Source organism: Pseudophryne corroboree, chromosome 4 (assembly GCF_028390025.1).
Source record: "Pseudophryne corroboree isolate aPseCor3 chromosome 4, aPseCor3.hap2, whole genome shotgun sequence".
Classification (NCBI taxonomy): domain Eukaryota; kingdom Metazoa; phylum Chordata; class Amphibia; order Anura; family Myobatrachidae; genus Pseudophryne; species Pseudophryne corroboree.
This window is the reverse complement of record NC_086447.1, coordinates 326060994-326085045: the sequence shown is the minus strand read 5'-3', so window position 1 is coordinate 326085045 and position 24052 is coordinate 326060994. Positions and strand designations below refer to the sequence as shown.

The 24052-nt window shown below is 47.1% G+C and overlaps 1 protein-coding gene across 27 annotated transcripts in view; it reads left to right on the top strand.

The window, feature by feature from the left end:
• Positions 1 to 24052, top strand: part of DLG1 (discs large MAGUK scaffold protein 1) — a 1011951-nt gene that overhangs the window by 753183 nt on the left and 234716 nt on the right. For all 27 annotated transcript variants that reach the window (XM_063916386.1, XM_063916392.1, XM_063916391.1 and 24 more), the window contains one exon: positions 18947 to 19103. In XM_063916386.1, the coding sequence (XP_063772456.1) occupies positions 18947 to 19103 (157 nt within the window). The remainder of the gene's footprint in view (positions 1 to 18946; positions 19104 to 24052) is intronic.

The window sequence follows — 24052 nt, the reverse complement described above, 5'->3', positions numbered from 1 at the left end:
TGGGTCAAATACTCCATACAATCATGCATGTCATTTCCTGTATTAAATCCTCCTTCCCCATCACTCTCATCCTCCACCCTTTGTGCCTGTGCAGGCACACCTGGGAGATACGTTGCAGGATTTAATGCACTGCATCTCTTTATGGTGATGTTTACGGGGGCCATTAATGCCAATTCCCATCTTGTAAACCGCGCTGATGAGACGTGCCTGGTTTGGGCAGAATTCAGCAAGGCTGATACTGCATGCGGTGTATGGTTTGTGAGGTTGTGTCCTAGCACTACATCTTCGCTTTTTGTAACTAGCAATGCTATCGCTGCAACACTTCGCAAGCATGTGGGGAGGGATCGCGCTACCGTATCTAGCTGAGCGCTGTAGTATGCTACCGGCCTGCTGGCATCACCGTGCTTTTGGGTTAGGACGCCTGCCGCGCAACCAGCACTTTCTGTTCCGTACAGCTCAAAGGGTTTTCCATAGTCTGGCATACCTAATGCTGGTGCCTGCGTTAGGCACTGTTTAAGTCTCTCAAATGCCATCTCGGATTCGTCTGTATGCGAAATCCGATCAGGTTTGTTTGATGAGACCATCTCCTGCAAAGGTAATGCTAGAATGGAAAAACCTGGGATCCAGTTACGGCAATACCCACACATTCCTAGAAATGTTCTGATCTGTTGCTGGGTTTGTGGCAGAGTCATGTCTCGAATTGCTTGAATTCTATCAGCGGTCAGGTGTCTCAGTCCTTGTGTCAGACAGTGTCCCAGATATTTTACTTTAGTCTGGCATAATTGCAACTTGTCTTTGGAAACCTTGTGTCCTGTGTCTGAAAGATGAAACAGGAGCTGTTTCGTATCTTTCAGGAACGCTTCCAGTGAATCTGAACATAGTAGTAAATCATCCACATATTGGATCAATACTGATCCACTCTCTGGTTGGAAAGACTGTAAACAATCATGCAAAGCCTGTGAAAATATACTTGGGCTGTCTATGAAACCTTGTGGTAATCGAGTCCATGTGTATTGGACTCCTCTGTATGTGAATGCAAACAAATATTGGCTGTCGGGGTGCAGAGGTACCGAGAAGAAGGCGGAGCAAAGGTCAATAACAGTGAAAAATTTCGCAGTGGGAGGGATTTGCATTAGGATGACAGCTGGATTTGGCACTACGGGGAACTGACTCAACTATTTTGTTAATCCCCCTTAGATCCTGCACTAGCCTGTAACCCCTCCCCCCACTCTTTTTCACAGGGAAGATGGGACTATTGGCAGTGCTGGATGTTCTTACCAGAATGCCCTGTTGTAGCAAGCGCTCTATTACGGGGTATACTCCTAACTCCACCTCTGGCTTCAGAGGGTATTGTGGGATTTTTGGAGCTATCCTACCATCTTTTACTTGCACAACTACTGGAGCTACGTTTGCCATTAATCCAGTGTCTTGTCCATCTTTAGTCCAAAGTGACTCTGGTATTTGGGATGTCATTTCTTCTACCTGGGATGAACTCCTATTTATCATAACGGTCTGTGACATTAATTTTGATGGGGAGTCTAGCATGTCTCGTACTTCCTGAGCGTGATTCTCAGGTATGTCTAAGAATACACCTTCAGGAGTACAATAAATGACGCACCCCATTTTACACAATAAATCTCTTCCCAGGAGATTAGTCGGTGCCGATGCAGCCAGCAAAAAGGAATGCTTGGTATGCAAGGGCCCTATTGTAATCTCTGCTGGTTTGCTAACAGGGTAGTGCTGTACTACTCCCGTTACTCCCATGGCTGGAATTGTTTTACCAGTGGTTCTCATGCCCACTGTCGAATTTATCACTGATTTGGCCGCCCCCGTATCTACAAGGAAATTTAATGATTTACCAGCTACATCAATTGTGATCTCGGGTTCACTTCCAAGACTTGCAATCAATTTCACTGGCTGCAGATTACAGGTGTGGCCACACCCCTATTGGGTATGGTGACCTCCCTGAATCGCGCTGGCAGCAATTACTTGTGGTAGGGGTAGATGGGAACTATCAGAGATTTGCCAGTCTCTTCTTGGGGGATACCTTTTTGTTTCCCCTGCATGTGGCTCATAGCTCCGCCCCTTCGGTCCTTGATCCCAATGTCTCGTGTCAGGTCGTTGTCTAGGGGATTGATATGAATTTTGCCTTTGTTTTGTTTTACAATCACGTGCTATGTGTCCCTCTCTGTGGCAATAATAAAATTTTATACCTGTTGACTTACCCACAGGGGTCACAGTTCTGGGCTGAGGTGGCCGGGTAGTGAGGGCCTGTATGCTCACAGCCATTAACTTATCACTCTGTGACTCCCTGTGTCTGATGATATTGCGATCATGCCCAGCAGCAGCCTCTCCCAATGCATCCACCGACATACCTCTCCAATCAGGCCTAGTGGTTTGTATTCTATTCCTTAAAACCTCTTTTAGACCGTCCATCAATACTGAAACAGCTACTTCCCTGTGGTGTACATTTGTTTTAATGTCATCTATACCAGTGTACCTATCTATATCCTGCAGAGCCCGGTGAAAATACTCTGATGTGGATTCACCTTTTTGTTTTATTGTAAAGATTTTATTCCACTTTACTACTGCAGGAAAATATACTCCTAACTGTAAGTTGATTCTCTTTACATTATCCTGATTATACTCATCTGTTAGTGGTACTTCCTCATCTAACTTGCAATCAGCGATAAACTTTAACGGATCAACACTGGGGGGTAAACATGCCCTCAAAACTGTCCTCCAATCTTTGTTATTTGGCTCTGCAGAATTTCCTAGCTCTCTAATATACTTTTGACATGCAGCTAAGTCTTTTCTAGGATCAGGGAATTCAGACATCATTGACCTCAATTCCGTTCGGGAAAAGGGACAGTGCATGGCGATGTTTCTGATAGGGGTTGCCCCTGAAGTATCAGTCTTCCCATTTGGCACTGCTATTACCCTAACGGGATTAAGTCTAATAACATCTGTCTGTGTAGATTCTACAATACTTGGTGAAATGGTTTCAGCGTAGTGCATGGTGCCGTACTTACCAGTCGATACGACCTCACCTGTCCCTCCGCTAGGGGCCTTTGATGCTAATCTTACGGGTTGAGTCGTGCCTACTGCTGTTTCTGATATGGTGGCTGCTAGGAAGAGTGCTGATATTGTTGTGGGCTCATCCTCTTGGTCACAATCCTGGGGAAAGTTCAAAACAGGGTACAACTTGCACGGATTAGTGTTAGCATTAATTACTTTGGTTACATTATCCTTAACTTCTACACATTTAACATGACCCTGAGTGCCATTCTCTGCAACCAATTTCTCTCCAGGTATGTATGGTGGTGGGGGAGCAGTGGCTATCAGTTTCCTGATAGGGTTAGATCCAGTGGCTTGCGCCAACCCCCTTTGTATTTCACCTTCCTGTTGCCACAATGTTAAATAATCATAATGTCTAATACGCCTTTTTGAAGACTTAATCAGACAAACTTTCTCCTTAAATTCTGTAACACTTCTGGGTTAAAACTACCTACCCGGGGAAACTTTTCCCCGTCATGCACAGTCATCCTTTCCCATTCATTGCACAACATTTCTGTGTGATGACCATATTTCTCACACATGAGATACCTTGCCGACCCGATTGGTCGGTTTACCAAATCAACCTGAACCTGGGTTGATCGCCCCTTACCTGAACAAGTGGCCCCCATCTCTGCAGGCGTTGCTTTCACTACCTCTGACTTCCAATCAGGGTCTCCGGCAACCCTCACAGAAAACCAAAATGTCCGGGGTAAGGCTGCGGTGGGGGTTTTGCCTCGAGGTCCGCCCACTTAACTCCGCCCACGCTGGCCAATACGGCGACCAAAGTTCCCAGAGGTTCCGTACCCAACCTAGGGCCCCTACGTACGTCTACTTGCTCGGGCGTGTGGGAGTGTCTTACCCTTCCCAGCAAGTGTCAGTCGCTGGAATGTCCCCGAGTGATCAGGCTACTTCCCTTAAAATAATAAAAATTACACAAATCACGTTAACAATGTGCAAGTAGCGTTCTTTTGAATTCAAGACACGCTAATGCACACAATCACATGCGGTACAATCGTATCTGCACACAAGCAACTAATCTTATGTGCGGAACGATCAGTGGAATTGAAAATTTCTGCTGCAAATTCCTTCAGCGATGAGCTTCTTTGGCCTATATGGGTCTCGCACCAACCTCTCTTCGGTTGTGCTCTCTACTTCTAGTCTGCTGTACCTGAACCTCTTGTTCTGTGACCTCCTGTTCCGTGACCTCCTGTTCCGTGACCTCCTGGTCTGTTATGTACAGCAGACTCTACTGCTCATTAATGTGTTGAGTCTAACAAGGGACGCCTCCCAAGCCACCCCACGATATCACTCTCGCTGGTGTATCTCTTTCTACTGGCCTATGGTTCCCACGTCCGTAATAAAAGAGAAATCTTATCTCTACACACACTCTTACCACATGTACACTTTAATTTTTATTTCTGCGCAGAAATCCTTTCATTCAGTATTAGCTTAACCCAGAAGAATTGCAACAGAGAAAGTCTTTTTCTTTTAACTTTTAAACTTTTGGATTTGAGATAGATTTGTGTTATTTTCGCGTTATTTTCTTATCGCTTACTAAACAATACTATCATGCGGTTTGTATCATGTGGGCGTATCCGTACGCTCCGTTGCATAATACACGCTCAGTGCGTCGACCCTTGCTGCGTACGCCCTGCCCTTGTAAGGACACGTGTACACAGACCAAGTACGTCCACAGTTACACACTACACGTTTATCAATGTGAATGATCTTTAACAGTAATCCTTCACTGACCACCACTCAAATCTCCCTTGTATTCTAGGCGAGATTGTGTGTGCGCCTTTTACAATTATTCCCTTAAATATTACTTTTAACTATTAATAACAACAAATGTCTCAACGCGTTATCACTAATATGTGGCAATCAGGAGAATGAGGCACGAAAACAATACTAAACTAGAAATACAGATGTGTATGCTTATTGCGTCCGTTCGCAAAACAGAAACTAAACAGGTTTTAAAAGACAATAACGTACTGTTCCTACCTTCCGGTTCTGGATTCCTTCAGCACTCCTTACTAAGCGAAGCAGACGCTTATCTGGTCAGCACTACGAGGAATATTACCTCCCGCCTTTTGCTGACCGATAATGTCTGCTGAAATTACCTATTGCAGATATGTGAAGACCGGAGGAGCCCTCAATTGACAATGCCTATTCTATACCTTGTATAAAACACTCTAAAAGGTTAAAGAACACAGTACGCAATTGGCGTATGGAAATACCGTAAGAGTACGCACGTAGCGTAGCGAACGCTTAGCCGTGGACGAGACGCTTGAGCGGCACGTTCGCTCACGGCTTAGAGCGTAAAGGCAAGCACGCTATAGGCTGCCGACTAACGTAATGATACGCTATCAGCGTAGCGGACGCTCGAGACCACGAGGAGATCACAAGCGGCGCTGACGCTCACAGAGTTAAACCTTTATAACTATACCATAAACAATGTACTTATACTGTAAACCCTTGTGCAGTGATAAGGTGTAAATGCAACACAGTGTAACCTTGTTAGTTTAAAAGCTGTATGAGCGTATGTGACGCTCAGAGAACCCCTTAGCAATATAATAAACACTCAAATACCGGTCTAAGGGTCTAACGCCTTTTAAGGAAATGAATGAACGTTCAATTGCAAAAGAATAATACAATACAAGTTATACACTACCAAGATAACATAAAATACCTAACCGGATAACTACACATAAAATACAATACAGATACAATTACATTTAAAGGGGGGAAGGAGAGAGAGAGAATGGCTTATAACATTACATAAGAGACAATATGGTTGCAGAGAACTTACGCACCAGGGGAAACAATCGCAAGCGCCTTTTCTGGATATCCAGCTACCGATTATCAGCAATGAGAACCGTTGAAGAGAGTAGAGAGCTGGCCCAGATCGGCTTGTCTTTATATACACTTACACACAGTACAGTACAATGGTCCCTACATTCTTATTGTTCATTGGACACAGGAATTCGTCTTCGCATTATAACAAAAGGTCATAGGTTGGTTCATACAGGTGGGCTGTGACTATTTCAAACTGCTCAGGTGGGAGGGAAACTGGGTTTCCCGCCGCATGGGTAATAAAGTGCAAATATAGTAAATGTCCATAAACTTCTTATGTCCATAACTATACGCACGAGCGATTAATCCGCTTCAAACCAACACCGGAATATTGCTAATTATATTCTCTTCCGATGGATACTAAACACCACTGTGTAACCCCTGTCTGACCCTTCGTATCAAACAAAGAGGGATCTCTTTGTCCCCGAACATACTACGTTAACTAAACTTTCAGATTCTATCAAAGGGACCATAATCTACAAAATACATTATATGACTAAAATATGTTACGGTTGAGTCGCCCGCTAGACGAACATAAACTCTACCGTAAATGCGCATACCGCGCGCCCGCGGGTGCACGCAACTGAGAGTATGCGCACGCACGGGAGGGCTCATGCACACGCAGCAGGCACTCGCATGAGGTGCATATATGGCAGTGTGTAGCGTGATATTTTTCTGACTTTGACATTATCTTAAGCTCCAAGCACTTATGAGTGGTACCTTTACCCTCTTTAATTTACATACAATGTGTCCCCCCCCCCCCCCCCCCCCCTCTTGTGTGGACGAAGTTCAGCTTGCTTTACATTTTTTTGGTGCTGACCAAAGATTGGGGCAGATGTATTAAGCCTGGAGAAGGGATAAAGCAATCAGCTCCTAACTGTCATTTTTCAAATGTAGAATGATTGGCTGGTGCGTTATCACCTTGCACGTATCACTGCTTTATCACTTCTTCATCCCTTCTCCAGGTTAATACATCTGCCCCATAGGGGTATATTCAATTAAAGTCGGATCCATTCCGACATGCATTTGTCTGAATGGATCCGACAAGCCCTATTCAATGAGCGTCCAAATCAGACAGTCGGATTTGAGCCAAATCCGACTGTTGAATTTGGCCGTTCTGGTGTCCCGTCATGCTGCTGCTGTCAGCGGCGGCTGCCGGGAGTGAGGAGCCTGGACAGGGGGACGCCCTGCTATAGAGGTACCTGTGTCCTGCTGCCCCTATAGCCCGCCGCCCCTCTCCCCAGTCTCATCTCCTCAATCCGACTTTTTTATTTTTAAAGTCTGATTGAGATTATCGGAAACGGGACCAAAACCTGTCGCATTTGGTCCCGTTTCCGACAGAAGCATGCGGATCGATGGCTATTCCGCCAATCCACGTGCTTTCCGACAAATTGAGTTGTCGGGAAAAAAAGCAGGGGATTGAATAGGTCTGTACCCCTTACAACCAGAAAAAGTCGAAACCTGCCGTCTTTCCGGCAAGTCGGCAGGTTTCGACTTCATATGAATATACCCCATAGTCTTTTTAAACTTCTTTATTTGATTTCTGACCTTGTTTTGTGATATGTCTATGACCTTGTTTATTATGTTTATTTTTCTGTTTATTTTTTTGTTTTATGTTTTCTGTGTCCCTCATTCATACTGCTGTTGCTAAAATTAGTTTTGGTCATTTAAATAATAAATTATGAAAACCACTTACCGCGCATTAAAAAATATAAGCAGCTTTTCCTTGTATGACGTTTAGTGCAAAGTATGTGGAAACTCTGGTGACAATATACATTGCAAAACAAAGACCATCAGCGGCATCCCATATCTCTAATGGCTGCCACGCAATGCTCACTCCCGCATCTCTGCTGGCTGCCACACAATGCGCACTCCCGCTTCTCTGCTGGCTGCCACGCAATGCGCACTTCCACATCTCTGCTGACGCAGTGCGCATCTCTGCTGGAATAACGCATCCTAGGGCACTCATTGCAGTGCTGCCACTGTTATTGGACTTGGAGATTGTCATAGCATCCTCATCAATTATACAGTAGCAACAAATACCCCAACCACTTTCACAATGTAGAAGTTAAGTAGAGTGGTCTATTTTGCTATGTTTTTCTGTCAGGTAATTTGTCTGCTTATATTGTACTGTTATGCTTACATATAATGTCTGTAAAACAGGGTGGTCGATCTATGGCTGATCCTGCACCATGCAGTGCTGACGCCATGGATTACTCGGAGGAAAACATAGCAACTGAGGGTTCGGGTACTGGGGGTTCTATACCCCATGGTCAGTCTGCAGCAACGGGTGTAAATCAAGACCCACCTTGGGCTGCTTTCTCTAATTTACTGACTATGCTTGTAACTAGACTTGCGCCCCCTATAGGACCTCCTGTGCCATTACAGCCACATATTGTCCCTGCAGTTAATCGCCATGGGCAGATACTCTGTCCTCTCAGTTACAGCAATTAAATCAGTCTCTGGCTAAGTAAAATCCTGACTATCGCCCGTCTAAGACCAAGGAGTCATCTAAACGGGCCATTACTTCCTCACAATCCACATATGTTTTGGATACCTCATCCGATGAAGATGGAGCTTACACTGACCCTTCAGACACTGACGCAGATGCTTCTGATGGGAATCTATGATGCAAGTGCATGTTCCTGACCTCTTGGAGGCTATCAGACAGATTCTTCAAATTGATGATGACTAAGAGCATCCAGCTACCTCTAAGAAACCAGATAAGTTTAAACGTCAGAAGGTTACTAAATTAGTTTTACCTCATTCTGGCCACTTGGTTGACATTCGTCAGGAATCCTGGGAAAATCCAGGAAAGAAATTTGCTCTGTCTAAAAAGATGCTAGCTCGTTATCCCCTCGCTGCAGAGTTAAGTAAAAAAAATTGGGAAACACCTCAGCCAGTGGAAGCACTGGACGCACGTCTGGTGGTGTCCTCTGCTCTGCCTGTCACTACCGTCACCTCGCTGAAGGAACCGATGGATAAGCATGTGGAGGGTTGCTTGTAGTCCAGTTACACACTTGCTGGAGCTGTACATAGGCCCACTATTGCGGCCTCTTGGGCTGCTAAGGCTATAGAGGCCTGGGTTCAGGAAGTTGAAATGGAACTACCGTCTGATTTTCCTGATAATGCTAGACAGTGTCTTTCATACATTATTACAGTTTCTCATTATATTCAGGAGGCGGCATCTGATGCAGGTATCCTGGCGGCCAAAGCGTCTACTACGTATATTCTGGCTTGCCGGATCCTCTGGTTGCGGTCCTGAACTGTAGATCTGGACTCTAAAAAGACCTTGGAGGTGATCCCTATTAAGGGAAACATTCTTTTTAGGGAAGATCTCAACAAGATTGTTGCTGACTTAGCTTCAGTTAAGACTGTGTCTGCCTAGTACTTCTCCTTCGGCTCCGAAGGCTAAGAGTACTTCCTTTCGTTCCTTTCGACCTCCAGGTAAAGCAAAGGGTCAGGCGTACCTGAAACAGGCTCGCACTTCCAAAACCTCTAAGAACCTAATCGTGCCTGGGCTGCCAGTCAGCCTGCTTCCAAAACCGACAAGCCTGCTGCATGACGGGGCGGGCCTCCCCCTGGGGGATCCCAGGGTAAGAAGCTGACTTATACGGTTTGCTCAGGCTTGGTTACAGACCACTTCGGACGCCTGGGTAAGGGAAGTCGTCACATATATGCCATCTATTTCAAGAAACATCCCCCTCGTCAGTTTTGCTCAACAAAAATCCTTTTGGATCAGGTAAAAGTAAAAACTCTCCATTTGGTGGTACAATCTCTGCTGGATACGGGAGTGATAGTACCGGTGCCTCTTGCTCTGATGGGCAGGGGGTACTATCCCACGCTGTTCCTAGTCCCGAAACCGAATGGGTCCTATCGGCCTATTTTCAACCTCAAGTCTTTGAACAAATATGTGAAAGTTTCCAAATTCCGTATAGAAATTCTTCGCTCTATTGTTTTGGCTTTGGAGCCCAAGTACTATATGGTATCCCTGGACACACAGGATGCTTACCTGCATATTCCTATTGCAGTGTCGCATCAGGAATACCTGCGGTTTGCTATTGGCTACCTCCATTTTCAATTCCAGGCCTTACCTTTTGGTCTGACCATGGCTCCAAGAATTTTCACCAAGGTCATGGTGGTCATAACGGCTCTACTCCGCCGTATCTGGACAACTTGTTGATCCCGGCGAACTCTCCAGATGTTCTCCTCTGTCATCTGGAACGGAGGGTCCAATTCCTGCAAGCCCACGGGTGGCTCATCAACTGGAAGAAATCTTCCCTGGTCCCTGCTCAGAGCATGGTGCACCTGGGAGCACTATTGGACACCCACAACCAGCGGTTGTTTTTGTCTCCGGAAAAGATCCTGAATCTTCAGAACAAGATAAGATGCTTCCTCTCTCGCCCATGTGTGTCGATACACTCGGCGATGCAAGTACTAGGCCTCATGGTGTCGGCTTTCGACATGGTAGAGTACGCTCAATTTCAAGTGGGATGACCTGCCTCACCGGATCAGTACCCAGATGATCTCCTTGACTCCGGAGGTCCGCTTGTCACTGAGCTGGTGGCTACAGGACCAGCAACTGAGCAGGGGTCGTCAATTCTGGATCTCCAACTGGGTCCTTCTGACGACTGATGCCAGTCTGCAGTGCTGGTGTGCGGTGTTGGAGCAACACTCTCTTCAGGGTAGGTGGACCAGGGAGGAATCTCACCTCCCGATAAACATTCTGGGATTGCGGGCAGTGTTCAATGCGTTGACACTAGCCCTGCCTCTAGTACAGAACAGGCCTGTTCAAGTACAGTCAGACAACGCCACCACGGTGGCGTACATAAATCATCAAGGAGGCACTCGAAGCTGCATGGCAATGAAGGAAGTATCAAAAATCCTTCATTGGACAGAGCGCCATCTGCCAGCCATATCGGCAGTGTTCATTCCGGGAGTCCTCAACTGGGAAGTGGACTTCCTCAGTATTCGGGACGTGCATGCTGGCGAGTGGACATCCGGAAGTCTTTCAACTCCTAGTGGACAAGTGGGGCCTACCAGATGTAGACCTAATGGCGTCTCGACACAATCACAAGGTTCTGGTCTTTGGAGCAAGGACAAGAGATCCTCAAGCAGCGTTCGTGGACGCACTGGTAATTCTATGGAAATTTTGGCTGCCATACGTGTTCTCTCTGGTGTCACTTCTGCCCAGGGTGATGAGGAAGTTCAAGCAAGAAGGAGGAATACTACTTCTGATCGCTCCAGCGTGGCCCAGACGGCATTGGTTCTCAGACCTGCAGGGTCTCTCGATAGAGCGGCCTCTTCTACGTCCGCAACGCCCAGACCTCCTCGTTCAGGGCCCTTGTGTCTACCAGGATTTGGCCCATCTGGCTTTGACGGCGTGGCTCTTGAAGCTTCCGTACTGAAGGCTAAGGGATTTTCTGAGGCGGTCATTCAAACTATGTTAAAGGCCCGTAAACCGGCTTCGGCTCGGATTTATTATAGGGTCTGGAATTCTTACTTCACCTGGTGTGGGACTAACCATTATGACTCATATAAGTTCAGTACTGCCAAGCTTTTGGCTTTCCTGCAACAGGGCCTGGACTTAGGCCTTTGTCTAGCCTCCCTCAAGGTTCATATTTCTGCCTTGTCGATATGGTTTCAGAGAAAAATTGTGACTCTGCCTGATGTTCAAACATTCACTCAGGATGTTTTACGGATTCAACCTCCCTAGGTCCCACCTGTGGCTCCTTGGGATTTGTCGGTTGTTCTGGACGCCTTACAAGAGTCTCCGTTTGAACATCTTGAGTCTGTGGACCTTAAGTGGCTTACTCTTAAGGTCCTGTTCTTGCTGGCTATTGCCTCTGCTAGATGGGTTTCAGACTTGGGTGCCTTGTCCTGACGGTCATCCTTTCTGATTTTTCACCGTACACGGGCTGTTCTTAGAACTCGCCCTGGTTATCTGCCTAAGGTGGTGTCATCATCTCTCCACCCTAACCAAGAGATTGTGGTTCCGGCCTTTACCTCTCCTGGTTTATCCTCCAAAGAGCAGTCTTTGGACGTGGTACGGGCTCTCCGTATTTATATGGAGAGAACATCTTCTCTTAGGAGATCTGATTCCCTCTTTTTCATTTTTGGTTTTCACAAACGTGCCTTGCCTGTTAATAAGCAGACCTTGGCCTGATGGATTAGAATGGTGATTGCACATGCTTATGTATAGGCTGGTCTTCAAGCTCCTGCTTTCATAAAAGCCCATTCTACTCGGTCTGTTGGACCTACTTGGGTGGCCCGACGTGGTGCGACCCTTAAACAATTGTGCAAGGCGGCTACGTGGTCCTCAGTGAACACTTCATAAGGTTCAGGATGCCTCCTTTGGACGCCGGGTCCTTGGGCCTGCTACAGTGCATCCCCTCCCATATCCAAGAAATATTGATTGGGGGATATAATTATATATATATATATATATATATATATATATATATATATAAAAAGGGAGATTTATGGTAAGAACTTACCTTTATTAAATCTCTTTCTGCGAGGTACACTGGATTCCACAGGGCGCCCACCCTGACGCACTTAGCTTCTTTGGGTTTGTATGGCATTAGCCGCTGGTACCTTCTCCTGTCGCAAGAATGTGGTATATGTGGCTACTAACGGTTGTCATCTCTCTTACCTGCTCATGCATTGGACTGGTTAACAAAACTGAGCTCCTGTGCACGGAGGCGGGGTTATAGAGGAGGCGGCGCTGTGCTTCTTTGGTACAGTCAAAGCTTTTAGCCTAGCACAGCCCCACCTGTTAGTGACCTGCACTGCAGGCACCAACTTACAAACGGAGCTCCAATGCCTGGAGGCGGGGCTATAGAGGAGGCGGTGCAGTGCATCCTAGGAACAGTCAAAGCTTGGCTGTTGGTGCCTCAGATCAAGATCCAACTCTACACCCCGATGTTATTCCCTGTGGAACCCAGTTTACCTCGCAGAAAGATTTAACAAAGGTGAGTTCTTAATATAAATCTCTATGTGTGTATATATATATATATATATATATATATATATATATATATATATTTATATTCCCCAAGCAATATTTCTTGGATATGTTCATAAGAGCAGTGCATATGATAGTAAGAGCGTATTAATAGCAATATTAGTATAACAATAAATATTCTGATCTGTACTTTCCTAAAGCATCCGTCCTTAACCTAAACAAGGAAACACATCGTCTCTGGCTTGTCCTCTATTCACTGCCTTCATTCTTGACTTGCCTTTGGATAGCATTCTCTGGATGTTAAGTGTTATATTTACTTTTCTTCAGCACTTTTAATGTTTGCGAAATCATAAATATTTCTCCTTCGTCCTAGAGGATGCTGGGGACTTCAAAAGGACCATGGGGTATAGACGGGATCCTCAGGAGACATGGGCATTTTAAGACTTTAAATGGGCGTGAACTGGCTCCTCCCTCTATGCCGCTCCTCCAGACCTCGGTTAGATTCTGTGCCCAGAGGAGACTGGTCACACACTAGGGGAGCTCTACAGAGTTTCTCTAAAAAGACTTTTGGTAGGTTTTTTATTTTCAGGGAGCACTGCTGGCAACATGGCTCCCTGCATCGTGGGACTGAGAGGAGAGAAGCAGACGTACTTCTGTAAGTTGAAAGGCTCTGCTTCTTAGGCTACTGGACACCATTAGCTCCAGAGGGTCTGATCACTTGGGTCACCTAGCTGCTCGTTCCCGGAGCCGCGCCGCCGTCCCCCGCACAGAGCCAGAAGTAAGAAGACAGGTGAGTAACCAAAGCAAATAAAACTTCAGTGAAGGCGGCAGATGACTTCAGTCTTCCTGAGGTACCGCGCAGCGGTCGCGCTGCGCGCAATTGCTCCCACACACACAGGCACAGCATGGGTGCAGGGCGCAGGGGGGGCGCCCTGGGCAGCAATAAAAACCTCATAATTTATGACTGGCATGTATATGGAGTGCGGAGGCACTATCAGGGGACCCCCGCCAGTGTAAAAAAGTGCGGGACGGAAGCGCGCCATGTAGGGGGCGGGGCTTCATCCTCCAGCTCTAACCAGCGCCATTTTCTTTCCACAGCTTGCTGCAGAGACACTGCTCCTGGCCCTTCACTGCTGGCACAAGTAACGGGGTGCTAAAAATGAGGGGGGGGGGGGTGTTGGTTATTATTATTAATATATAACAGCGCTTATAGGTCTGGGGCATTGTTTCATTCGTCAGACCGGTGGGGCGCTGGGTGTGAGCTGGCAATCTCCCCCTCTGTCTCTCTGAAAGGCCTTACTGTGGGTCTGTCCCCTTAAGCCCAGTGTGTTTGGGGGTGTCGGTACGCGTGTGTCGGCATGTTTGAGGCGGAATGCTCTTCCCAGGAGGAGGCTCGTGTTGGGGCTGAACAGAGTGAGGGAGTGACTCCGTCGGCACCGCCGACTGCTGATTGGGTTGAGATATGGAGTGTTTTAAATAAGTGTGGCTTTGTTGCATAAGAGGTTGGACAAATCCAAGTCTCAGAACCAAGCATGGAAGCAATCCATGGGAGAGTTAGTGCCACACACTCAGACCCCTTCGGGGTCCCAAAAACGTTCATTTACCCAGATATCAGACACTTATACCGACACGGATTCCGACTCGTGTCGACTATAATGATGCAAAATTGCATCCTAAGGTGGCTAAGAGTATTCAGTACATGATTGTGGCAATAAAAGACGTGTTACATATCACGGAAGACCCCGCTGTCCCTGAGACAAGGGTCTGTATGTTTAAGGGGAAAAAGCCAGAGTTAACATTTCCTCCCTCGCATGAACTGAATGCTCTTTGAAAGGGCCTGGGAAACGCCGGACAAACGGTGACAGATTCCTAGGAGAATTGCTATGGCATACCTGTTTCCTTCTCAAGATAGGGTTAGGTGGGAGTCAACACCCACGGTGGACAAAGCTCTAGCACGATTGTCCAAGAAGGTGGCGCTACCGTCCCCTGAGATGGCGGCACCTTATGGATCCTGCTGATCGTAGGCAGGAAGCTACCCTGAAATTTATTTATGTCACGACAGGTACGCTGCTCAGGCCGGCCGTGGCAGCGGCATGGGTAACGCTATTGAAAAGTGGGCATGTCAGCTGAAATGGACACCCTGGATAGAGATAGAGTGCTGTTGACACTGCGTCATATCAGGGACGCTGCAGTCTATCTAAAGGAGACTGCAAGATATATTGGCCTCTTGGGATCAGGGGCCAATGCCATGGCGATCTCGGCTAGGAGGGCATTGTGGACTCATCAATGGAATAGTGATGCTGATTCTAAGAAGGCTATGGAGGCTCTGCTCTATAAGGGTGGAGTTTTGTTTGGTGAAGGCCTCGCGGACCTGGTTTCTACAGCTACCGCGGGTAAGTCCTCTTTTCTGCCTTTTGTCCTTCCACAGCAAAAGAAAACGCCTCAATACCAGATGCAGTCCTTTCGGTCGCAAAAATTCTGGAAAGGACGTGGGTCATCCTTCCTTGTGGCAAGAGGTAAGGGAAAAGGAAAAAGATCTCCGGCTGGGACAGGCTCCCAGGAGCAGAAGTCCTCCCCGGCTTCTGCCAAATCCACCGCATGACGCTGGGGCTCCCCTGCGGGAGTCCGCACCGGTGGGGGCACGTCTTCAGCTCTTCAGTCAGGTCAGGGTTCTCTCGGGCCTGGATCCTTGGGTGCTGGAAATTGCGACCCAAGGATACAAACTGGAGTTTCAAGACGTGTCTTCACACAGATTTTTCAAATCGGCCTTGCCAGCTTCTCTTCCGGAAAGAGAGGTAGTGTGTGCGGCAATACAAAAGCTGTGTCAGCAGCGAGTCATTGTCGCGGTACCCCCGTCACAACGGGTAGAAGGGTTTTATTCAAGCCTGTTTGTGGTCCCGAAGCCGGATGGCTCAGTCAGACCGATTCTGAACTTAAAATCCCTCAATCTGTGTTTGAAAAGTTTCAAATTCAAGATGGATTCTCTCCGATCAGTGATTTCCAGTCTGGAGGGGGGGGGATATTATGGTGTCAGTCGACATAAAGGATGCTTACCTACATTTTCCCATATAGCCTCCTCATCAGGCGTACCTGAGGTTCGCTGTTCAGGGTTGTCACTACCAATTTCAGACGCCGTTGGGCTTTCCACGGCCCCGAGGATTTTCACCAAGGTAATGGCGGAAATGATGGTGCTCCTGCGCAAGCAAGGGGTCACGATTATCCCGTACTTGGACGATCTCCTGATAAAGGCGAGATCACAGGAGCAGTTACTAAAAAAAGTTGCACTCTCCCTGACAGTTCTGCAGCAACATGGCTGACTCCTAAATTTTCCAAAGTCACAGTTGATTCCGACAACACGGCTGTCGTTCTTGGGCATGATTCTGGACACGGATCTACAGAGTTTTTCTTCCATTTGTAAAAAGCTCTTGAAATCCAGAACATGGTCAAGGAACTTCTGAAACCGGCAAGAGTGTCGATTCATCAATGCACTCGAGTGCTGGGGAAAATGGTGGCGGCCTGCGAGGCCATTCCGTTTGGCAGGTTTCATGCCAGAACTTTTCAGTGGGACCTGTTGGACAAGTGGTCTGGGTCCCATCTACGCATGCACAGGAGGATACGCCTGTCCCCCAGGGCCAGGATTTCTCTCCTGTGGTGGCTCCAAAGTTCTCACCTTCTAGAGGGTCGCAGGTTCGGGATCCAGGATTGGGTACTGGTAACCACGGATGCGAGTCTCCGAGGTTGGGGAGCAGTCACGCAGGGGGGAGTTTTCCAGGGGAAATGGTCCAGGCAAGAAGCTTGCCTGCACATAAACATTCTGGAATTAAGGGCCATTTACAACGGCCTTCTACAAGCAGCACATCTCCTTCGCGGCCTACCCGTCCTGATTCAGTCGGACAACATAACAGCAGTGGCGCACATAAACCGCCAGGGCGGAACAAGGAGCATAGTGGTGATGGCGGAGACCACAAGGATTCTACGCTGGGCAGAAAAGCATGCAAGCGCTCTGTCAGCGTCTTCATTACAGGCGTGGACAACTGGGAAGCAAACTTCCTCAGCAGACACGATCTCCATCCAGGAGAGTGGGGTCTTCATCAAGAGGTCTTTGCAGAAGTGACAAGTCGTTGGGGTCTTCCTCAAATAGACATGATGGCGTCTCGCCTCAACAAGAAGCTTCAGACATATTGTTCCAGGTCGAGGGACCATCAAGCAATAGCAGTGTATGCACTAGTGACACCGTGGGTGTTTCAGTCGGTCTATGTGTTCCCTCCACTTCCACTCATCCCAAAGGTGTTAAGGATCATAAGAAGAACAAGGGTTCAGGCGATACTCGTTATTCCAGATTGGCCACGGAGGGCCTGGTATCCGGACCTTCAGGGATTATTCATAGGAGATCCCTGGCCTCTTCCTCTAAGAGAGAATCTATTACAGCAAGGGCCGTGCTTGTTCCAAGACTTGCCGCGGTTGCGTTTGACGGCATGGCGGTTGAACGCCAAATCCTAGCTCGAATGGGTATTCCCGGAGAGGTCATCCCGACTCTACTGAAAGCTAGAAAGGAGGTAACGGCGAGGCATTACCACCGTATTTGGAGAAAATGTGTGTCTTGGTGCGAATCCAAGAAGGCGCCTACGGAAGAATTTCAGCTGGGTCGTTATCTCCATTTTTTTGCAAGCTGGGGTTGATGCGGGCCTAAAGTTAGGCTCCATTAAAGTGCAGATTTCGGCCTTCTCTATTTTCTATCAAAAGGAATTGGCCTCGCTTCCAGAAGTACAGACTTTCGTGAAGGGAGTACTGCACATCCAGCCTCCATTTGTGCCCCCGGTGGCACCATGGGACCTTAACATGGTGTTACAGTTCCTGACGTCACATTGGTTTGAAACTTTACAAAAGGTTGAGTTGAAATTTCACACTTGGAAAGTGGTCATGCTATTGTCCTTGGCGTCCGCTAGGCGGGTGTCAGAGTTGGCGGCTTTGTCTCACAAAAGCCCCTACTTGGTTTTCCATGCTGATAGAGCGGAATTGAGGACTCGTCAACAATTTCTCTCAAAGGTGGTTTCTTCGTTTCACATGAACCAACCTATTGTGGTACCTGTGGCTACTGAAGCCCTGGCTGTTTCTAAGTCTCTCGATGTGGTCAGAGCTTTGAAAATTTATGTAGCCAGAACGGATCGTATCAGGAAAACTGAGGCGCTGTTTGTCCTGTATGCTTCCAACAAGATTGGGGCTCCTGCTTCTAAGCAGACTATTGCACGCTGGATCTGTAATACGATTCAGTATGCCCATTCTACGGCTGGATTGCCGTTACCGAATTCGGTGAAGGCCCATTCCACTAGGAAGGTGGGCTCGTCTTGGGCGGCTGCCCGGGGTGTCTCGGCGCTACAACTTTGCAGAGCAGCTACTTGGTCGGGTTCAAACACTTTTGCAAAATTCTACAAGTTTGATACCCTAGCTGATGAGGACCTCATGTTTGCTCAATTGGTGCTGCAGAGTCATCCGCACTCTCCCGCCCGGTCTGGAGCTTTGGTATAAACCCCATGGTCCTTTTGGAGTCCCCAGCATCCTCTAGGACGAAGGAGAAAATAGGATTTTAATACCTACCGGTAAATCCTTTTCTCTTAGTCCGTAGAGTATGCTGGGCGCCCATCCCAGTGCGGACTCTATCTGCAGTACTTGTTAATGGTTATTGCTTATGTTATTCAAAGGTTGTGTTTGGTTAAGGTCAGCCTGTTGCTGATCGCTTTGGTTCACGCTGTTAACTGGTTGTAGTACAGGCCATGTTGTACGGTGTGTGGTGGTGTGAGCTGGTATGTATCTCACCCTTAGTTTAACAAAATCCTTTTTCTCTAAATGTCCGTCTCCTCTGGGCACAGTTCCTATAACTGAGGTCTGGAGGAGGGGCATAGAGGGAGGAGCCAGTTCACGCCCATTTAAAGTCTTCAAGTGCCCATGTCTCCTGCGGATCCCGTCTATACCCCTTGGTCCTTTTGGAGTCCCCAGCATCCTCTACGGACTAAGAGAAAATGATTTACCGGTAGGTATTAAAATTCTATTTTCTGTATGCTTCTTTTGTAGGGAACCACGGAAGATCATATTACACAGAGGTGCCACAGGGCTAGGTTTCAACATTGTTGGAGGTGAAGATGGTGAAGGAATCTTTATTTCCTTCATCCTTGCAGGAGGACCTGCAGATTTAAGTGGAGAGCTCAGAAAAGGGGATCGCATTATATCGGTATGTTTCAAGCATTTATATTTCATTGTGATTAATCTGTGAATAAGTGTGCTTAAAAATGGTAACAGTGCATCATTGGCGGATATTTATGATATAAGTGTACCTTTTTGACATCCACTATTAAACTACTGTGCAAATGCAATGGGAAGAAAATTGCATACAGAAAACTGGTCAACATTTTTTTTAAGCTTTAGTTTTTTGTTATAATTTACATTAAACATAGTGGATGCAATTGTTATATGCATAAGTGAGTAGGGCTTAAACTTGATAAGATTTTATCTTTCATTCCTCTATCCCTATCTGACCATTCCCTAAAGTTTGTGTTATCTGGAACAATGTTGACTCTCAACCAAACCCTAATTCATCGGTTCTGCTTAGTAGGAGAAACACGAGACACAGCCCGCACTGTTTTGGGATGGAGACTACTGAACAGTCGCTGACGCGGCTACCACCTCGGGTGCACCAGCGCTAGGCCTCAGGGATCATAGGCTCCAGGGGTAGTATGAGGCCGCGATCCCTAGGGTTGATCTCAGCAGTGGGGAGTAAGACGCTTCCTTGGTCGCCCCTCCCCTGGTTCATGACCAGTTTCCTCCGAGGTTCCCGCTTCCGTGTGAGACGCTGTGTATCTAAAAGGATCCAGTCACAGCATAGGCGGTTGTGTGGCTGGTGCGTCAGTGTTCACTTGGGCATCTGTGTTCACTGTAGGTTCACAGGGCGATTGTGTACACTAATAGCATCTGGATCCACTCAGCGTTCACTAACGTATTGATCGATCCTGGAAGTGGGGTAAAGTCTCCCTGTATCCCACTCTCCTGACCTGAGTAATACAGCACTAAATCTCTATCTACCTTTGAGTACGAATAGTTGGATAAGTGCCTAATGCATACGAGTCTGTAAGTTATTACTGCTGTTTCTTTCGCTGTGCGACTGAATACATTTAAACTCATATATAAGGTAATGCAGTAATATGTTTCTCCTACATACCTGAAATGTATCTGTAGTCGATTATGTGCTCATATTGCTTATTATACTAATGTATAACCTGTGACTGATTGCTAGTGTGATTGCTGACTTTACTATTATCTGTTAGTTTCTGTGTATTCCGATCCTCAATGCTGGTGCAAAGCAGGGAGGGATTAGATTGTATGACACTTAAACAAAATTTAAAGAGATTGCAGTCACAAATTGTGTAGTAACACTGTAAAGATGTGTGATTTATCATGTCTCAGAGAGGCAAGGGTGAGGAGGATACACTCTCCACAGCAGCACCAACACTAATTTCATGTTTGTCTTGTAAAGCGGAGTTAACCTCTGAGGATCTGGTTTAAAATGGATCATGTGCAAATTGTTTTAGCTTTCACTATAGCCTCTTAAATAATCCGAGGCAGGCACAGGTTCAAGTTGAACCCCCATGGCCTACTTTTGCTCAGACATTATCCAGTATAGCAGAGCAGATAATGCCAGCTCCTATACCAGGGATAGGTTACCCTATTAACCCTTACATGCAGCATTCCACCTGGGGTTTGTCACATCCAGCACAGGAATTTGCAGCCTCTCAACAAAAGCAGGCTGAAAGGCCGGTGGTAAGTAAATCACATAGGCATGAAACATCATCATTGTTAAAATCTAAGGCACCTGTGTTTAAATGTCCCAAAACAGTTAGGACTGCGTTTCCTGGGTCAGATCAGCTGATAGAAATTATACAAGAGGCCTGGGTTACACCCAGTAAGAAGTTTAGAATTCCAAAGAAATGGAATTCCCATTATCCTTTTCTGGCTGGGGACTGTATAAAAAGGGAGGTGGCTCTCAAAGTAGATATGCATGTCATCCGATTGGTGTGGAAATCTACATTACCTCTGCACTCAACATCATTAAATGATGTCACAGATAGGAAAATAGATGTTTTTCTATTAAAAAAAAAAAAACATTTTCTCTTTGGGGCAATCATAAGACCAGCCATGGCAAAAGCCTGGATGGCAAAAGCAATGGCAGTCTGGGTTGATGCATTGGAGGATGATCTTTCAATGGCATCTAGAGAGCAAAAATCCCATATTGCACATATCAAACAGGCAGCTTTTTTTATGGAAGAAGCAGCTTTGGATATGGGTACAGTTGCCTCTTAGGCATCAGCCTCAGCAGTAGCAGCTCGCAGAGCGGTTTGACTACGTACGTGGAAAGCTGACTCAGAATGCAAGAAGTTTCTGGAGTCTTTGCCTTTTACTTTAGATATTCTTTTTGGTAAAGAATTAAACAATATTTCTTTTTCATCCACTAGGGGTCACTGGAGTACTCTTGGGATATGGACGGCTTCCGTAGGAAACAGCACTGAATATTTAAATTTAGAACACTCCACCCCTCCATATCCCCGAGTACCCCAGTGTTTTTTCTGTGCTCGAAGTAGTAACAGCTCTGTGGCTGAGTCCACAATTGCTTTCAATTTTATTTATTTTTTAGAATATTTTTTCTATTTTATATACTTCCTTTTCCCCCTTCCAAAAGGCAGGGTCAGGGATAGTGCAAGCTGCTGATAGCAGCAGGGGCGTGTCGGTCCTCACTGAATGAGCACCCTCATAGCCACACACACAGATCTCCTGCACACTGGCTGGCCGGCGCTTGTACAGAAGCCCCGTCGGAGCCTCATCACAAGCAGGAGTGCAGGTATGTGAGCGGGGCGGTCAGCTCCCGCTGCCGCCCCGAGGTGTGGGTACAGTGATTAAAAGGGATCCCTCTACTGACGGCTGCCCGCCGCCGCTGCTCCGGCCGCCGCTTCTCCGAGCCCGCCCGCTGCTCCGGCCGCCGCTTCTCAGAGCCCGCCCGCTGCTCCGGCCGCCGCTTCTCAGAGCCCGCCCGCTGCTCCGGCCGCCGCGTCTCCAAGCCCCACCGCTGCTCCGGCCGCCGCTTTTCGGAGCCCCACCGCTGCTCAGGCCGCCGCTCCTCCAAGCCACCGCTGCTCTGCCCCGCTACTCATAGCGCTTCACAGCGCGCTCCCCGTCCCGCTTCCAGGTTCCTGCTGGCGGCCCCACACTACCCGCTGCCCGGCCCGCACTGCATCCGCAATGGAGCAGGCGGGGGGGGGGGGGGTCATTACAGGGGCTATTAATTAAGCAGCAGCATCAGCAGTATGATCCAGATATTTATATATAAAGCTGTTTTATGCTGACAGGGATTTTTTACACAGGCTGTTTATAATATCAGTTATATATAGAAACTGCACTGTGATTTATATGTGAGAGCATGGCAGCCATTTTAACCATGCTTCCTGTGTCTTCCTGCTGTGATTCCAGAACGTTCCAGTACTACATCTCTACTCCACCGGAGGCGCAGGGGTGTTAGTGGGAATTTGGGATCACATTTCATAGTACTGGCCACGTGTACTGCACTTGGCCAGATATATATATTGAGACACCTTACTACTATTTTACTGAGTCGTGCAAGTGTCTGTTTTTTTGTGTATTGTCTGTCGCTATAATGAGTAAGGCACCAGCAAAAAACTAAAAAGCATAATTGCACAGTCTGTAGCAGTGTGTTACCGGATGGATCTACCACATGTACAGTATGTTTTGTGGATTCGGTTCAGAATACAATTTCTGCTCCAGTTTTACAGCCAATTTCCTCCCCGACCCCTCCTTGGGAAATGCTAGCCAATGTACTGGCTGGGTTGCAATCAGAATTGGCCGCCGCTCGACAAGAGCGGGAAACGGCAAGATCTGAGTCTAGGGTGAGACCGCCAGAACTACCGGAGGCGTCTCAGCCTTGCGAAAGGTCCAAATCCATTTTGGGAAGACGGGATAAATTTCATATGTCTTATGATTTACCAGTTTCTGCTATGTTGCATTCTGACGATTCCATGCCAGACCTCACGGAACAAGATGAGGGTGAGGAGGGCGAAGTGGAGTCAGATAGTGAGGATTTTAACAGCTCCGGCATTGATAATCTCATCAGAGCGGTGCGTTAGTCTCTGAGGTTTACTGAAACTGAGGAGCCTCTCACAAATGATCAGGTCGTATTTACTAAACGACAAAGAACTCCAATAAATTTTCCTGTCTCCGAATCTGTTAATCAGATGTTAGTAGAAACACGACAGAATCCAGATAAACGGTTTTCTATACCTCGCAGATTTAAATCTAGTTACCCGTTTCCAGACTCGGTAACATGTACATGGGAGAATCCACCAATAGTTGATTCGTCAGTATCGAAGCTTACCAAGAAATTAACCATACCAGTGCCAGCGGCTACTACGCTTAAAGACCCTTCAGATCGCAAGATAGAAACTATGCTAAAGTCCATGTATGTAGCAGCAGGAGTGATGCTGAGACCTGGATTGGTTGGCATCTGGGTCACTAAGGCGCTCATAATATGGATTACAGAACTCAAATCTGCTTTACATGACGAAAACCTGATACTTCTTGCAAATCAAATGTGTGAGGCTGCAGAGTATCTCTGTACAGCTTATACTGACGTCTGTCAGCTCACTTCTCGTATTTCATCGTCGCTAGTTACGGCACGACGAGCACTCTGGCTGCGTGCTTATCAAGCGGAGGCAGAGGTCAAACGAGGTATAGAGGCGTTGCCTTACGATGGCAAGAAGTTGTTTGGTCCTGAATTGGACGCATGGATTGCTGAGGCTACGGGAGGTAAGTCTGTTTTCTTACCATTGCCTCCACCAGTATCAAGAAGGAGGTACGCTGGACCTTCGTTCAAATCTTTTAGACCTCAGTCCTTTCGAGGACGTGGCAGAGGAACAGCCACGCCTGCTAGACGTGGACGTGGTTTCCAACAAACCAACACAAGTCGCCAGGACGCTAAGGTTACCGACAAACCAGTGGCATGACGGGCTACCAGCCCATCTCGGTTCTACGATTGTGGGAGCACGCCTTCAGACGTTCCATTTGGCGTGGTTCCACACATCCGCGGATGGGTGGATCCGCAATTTAGTGTTAAAATGTTAC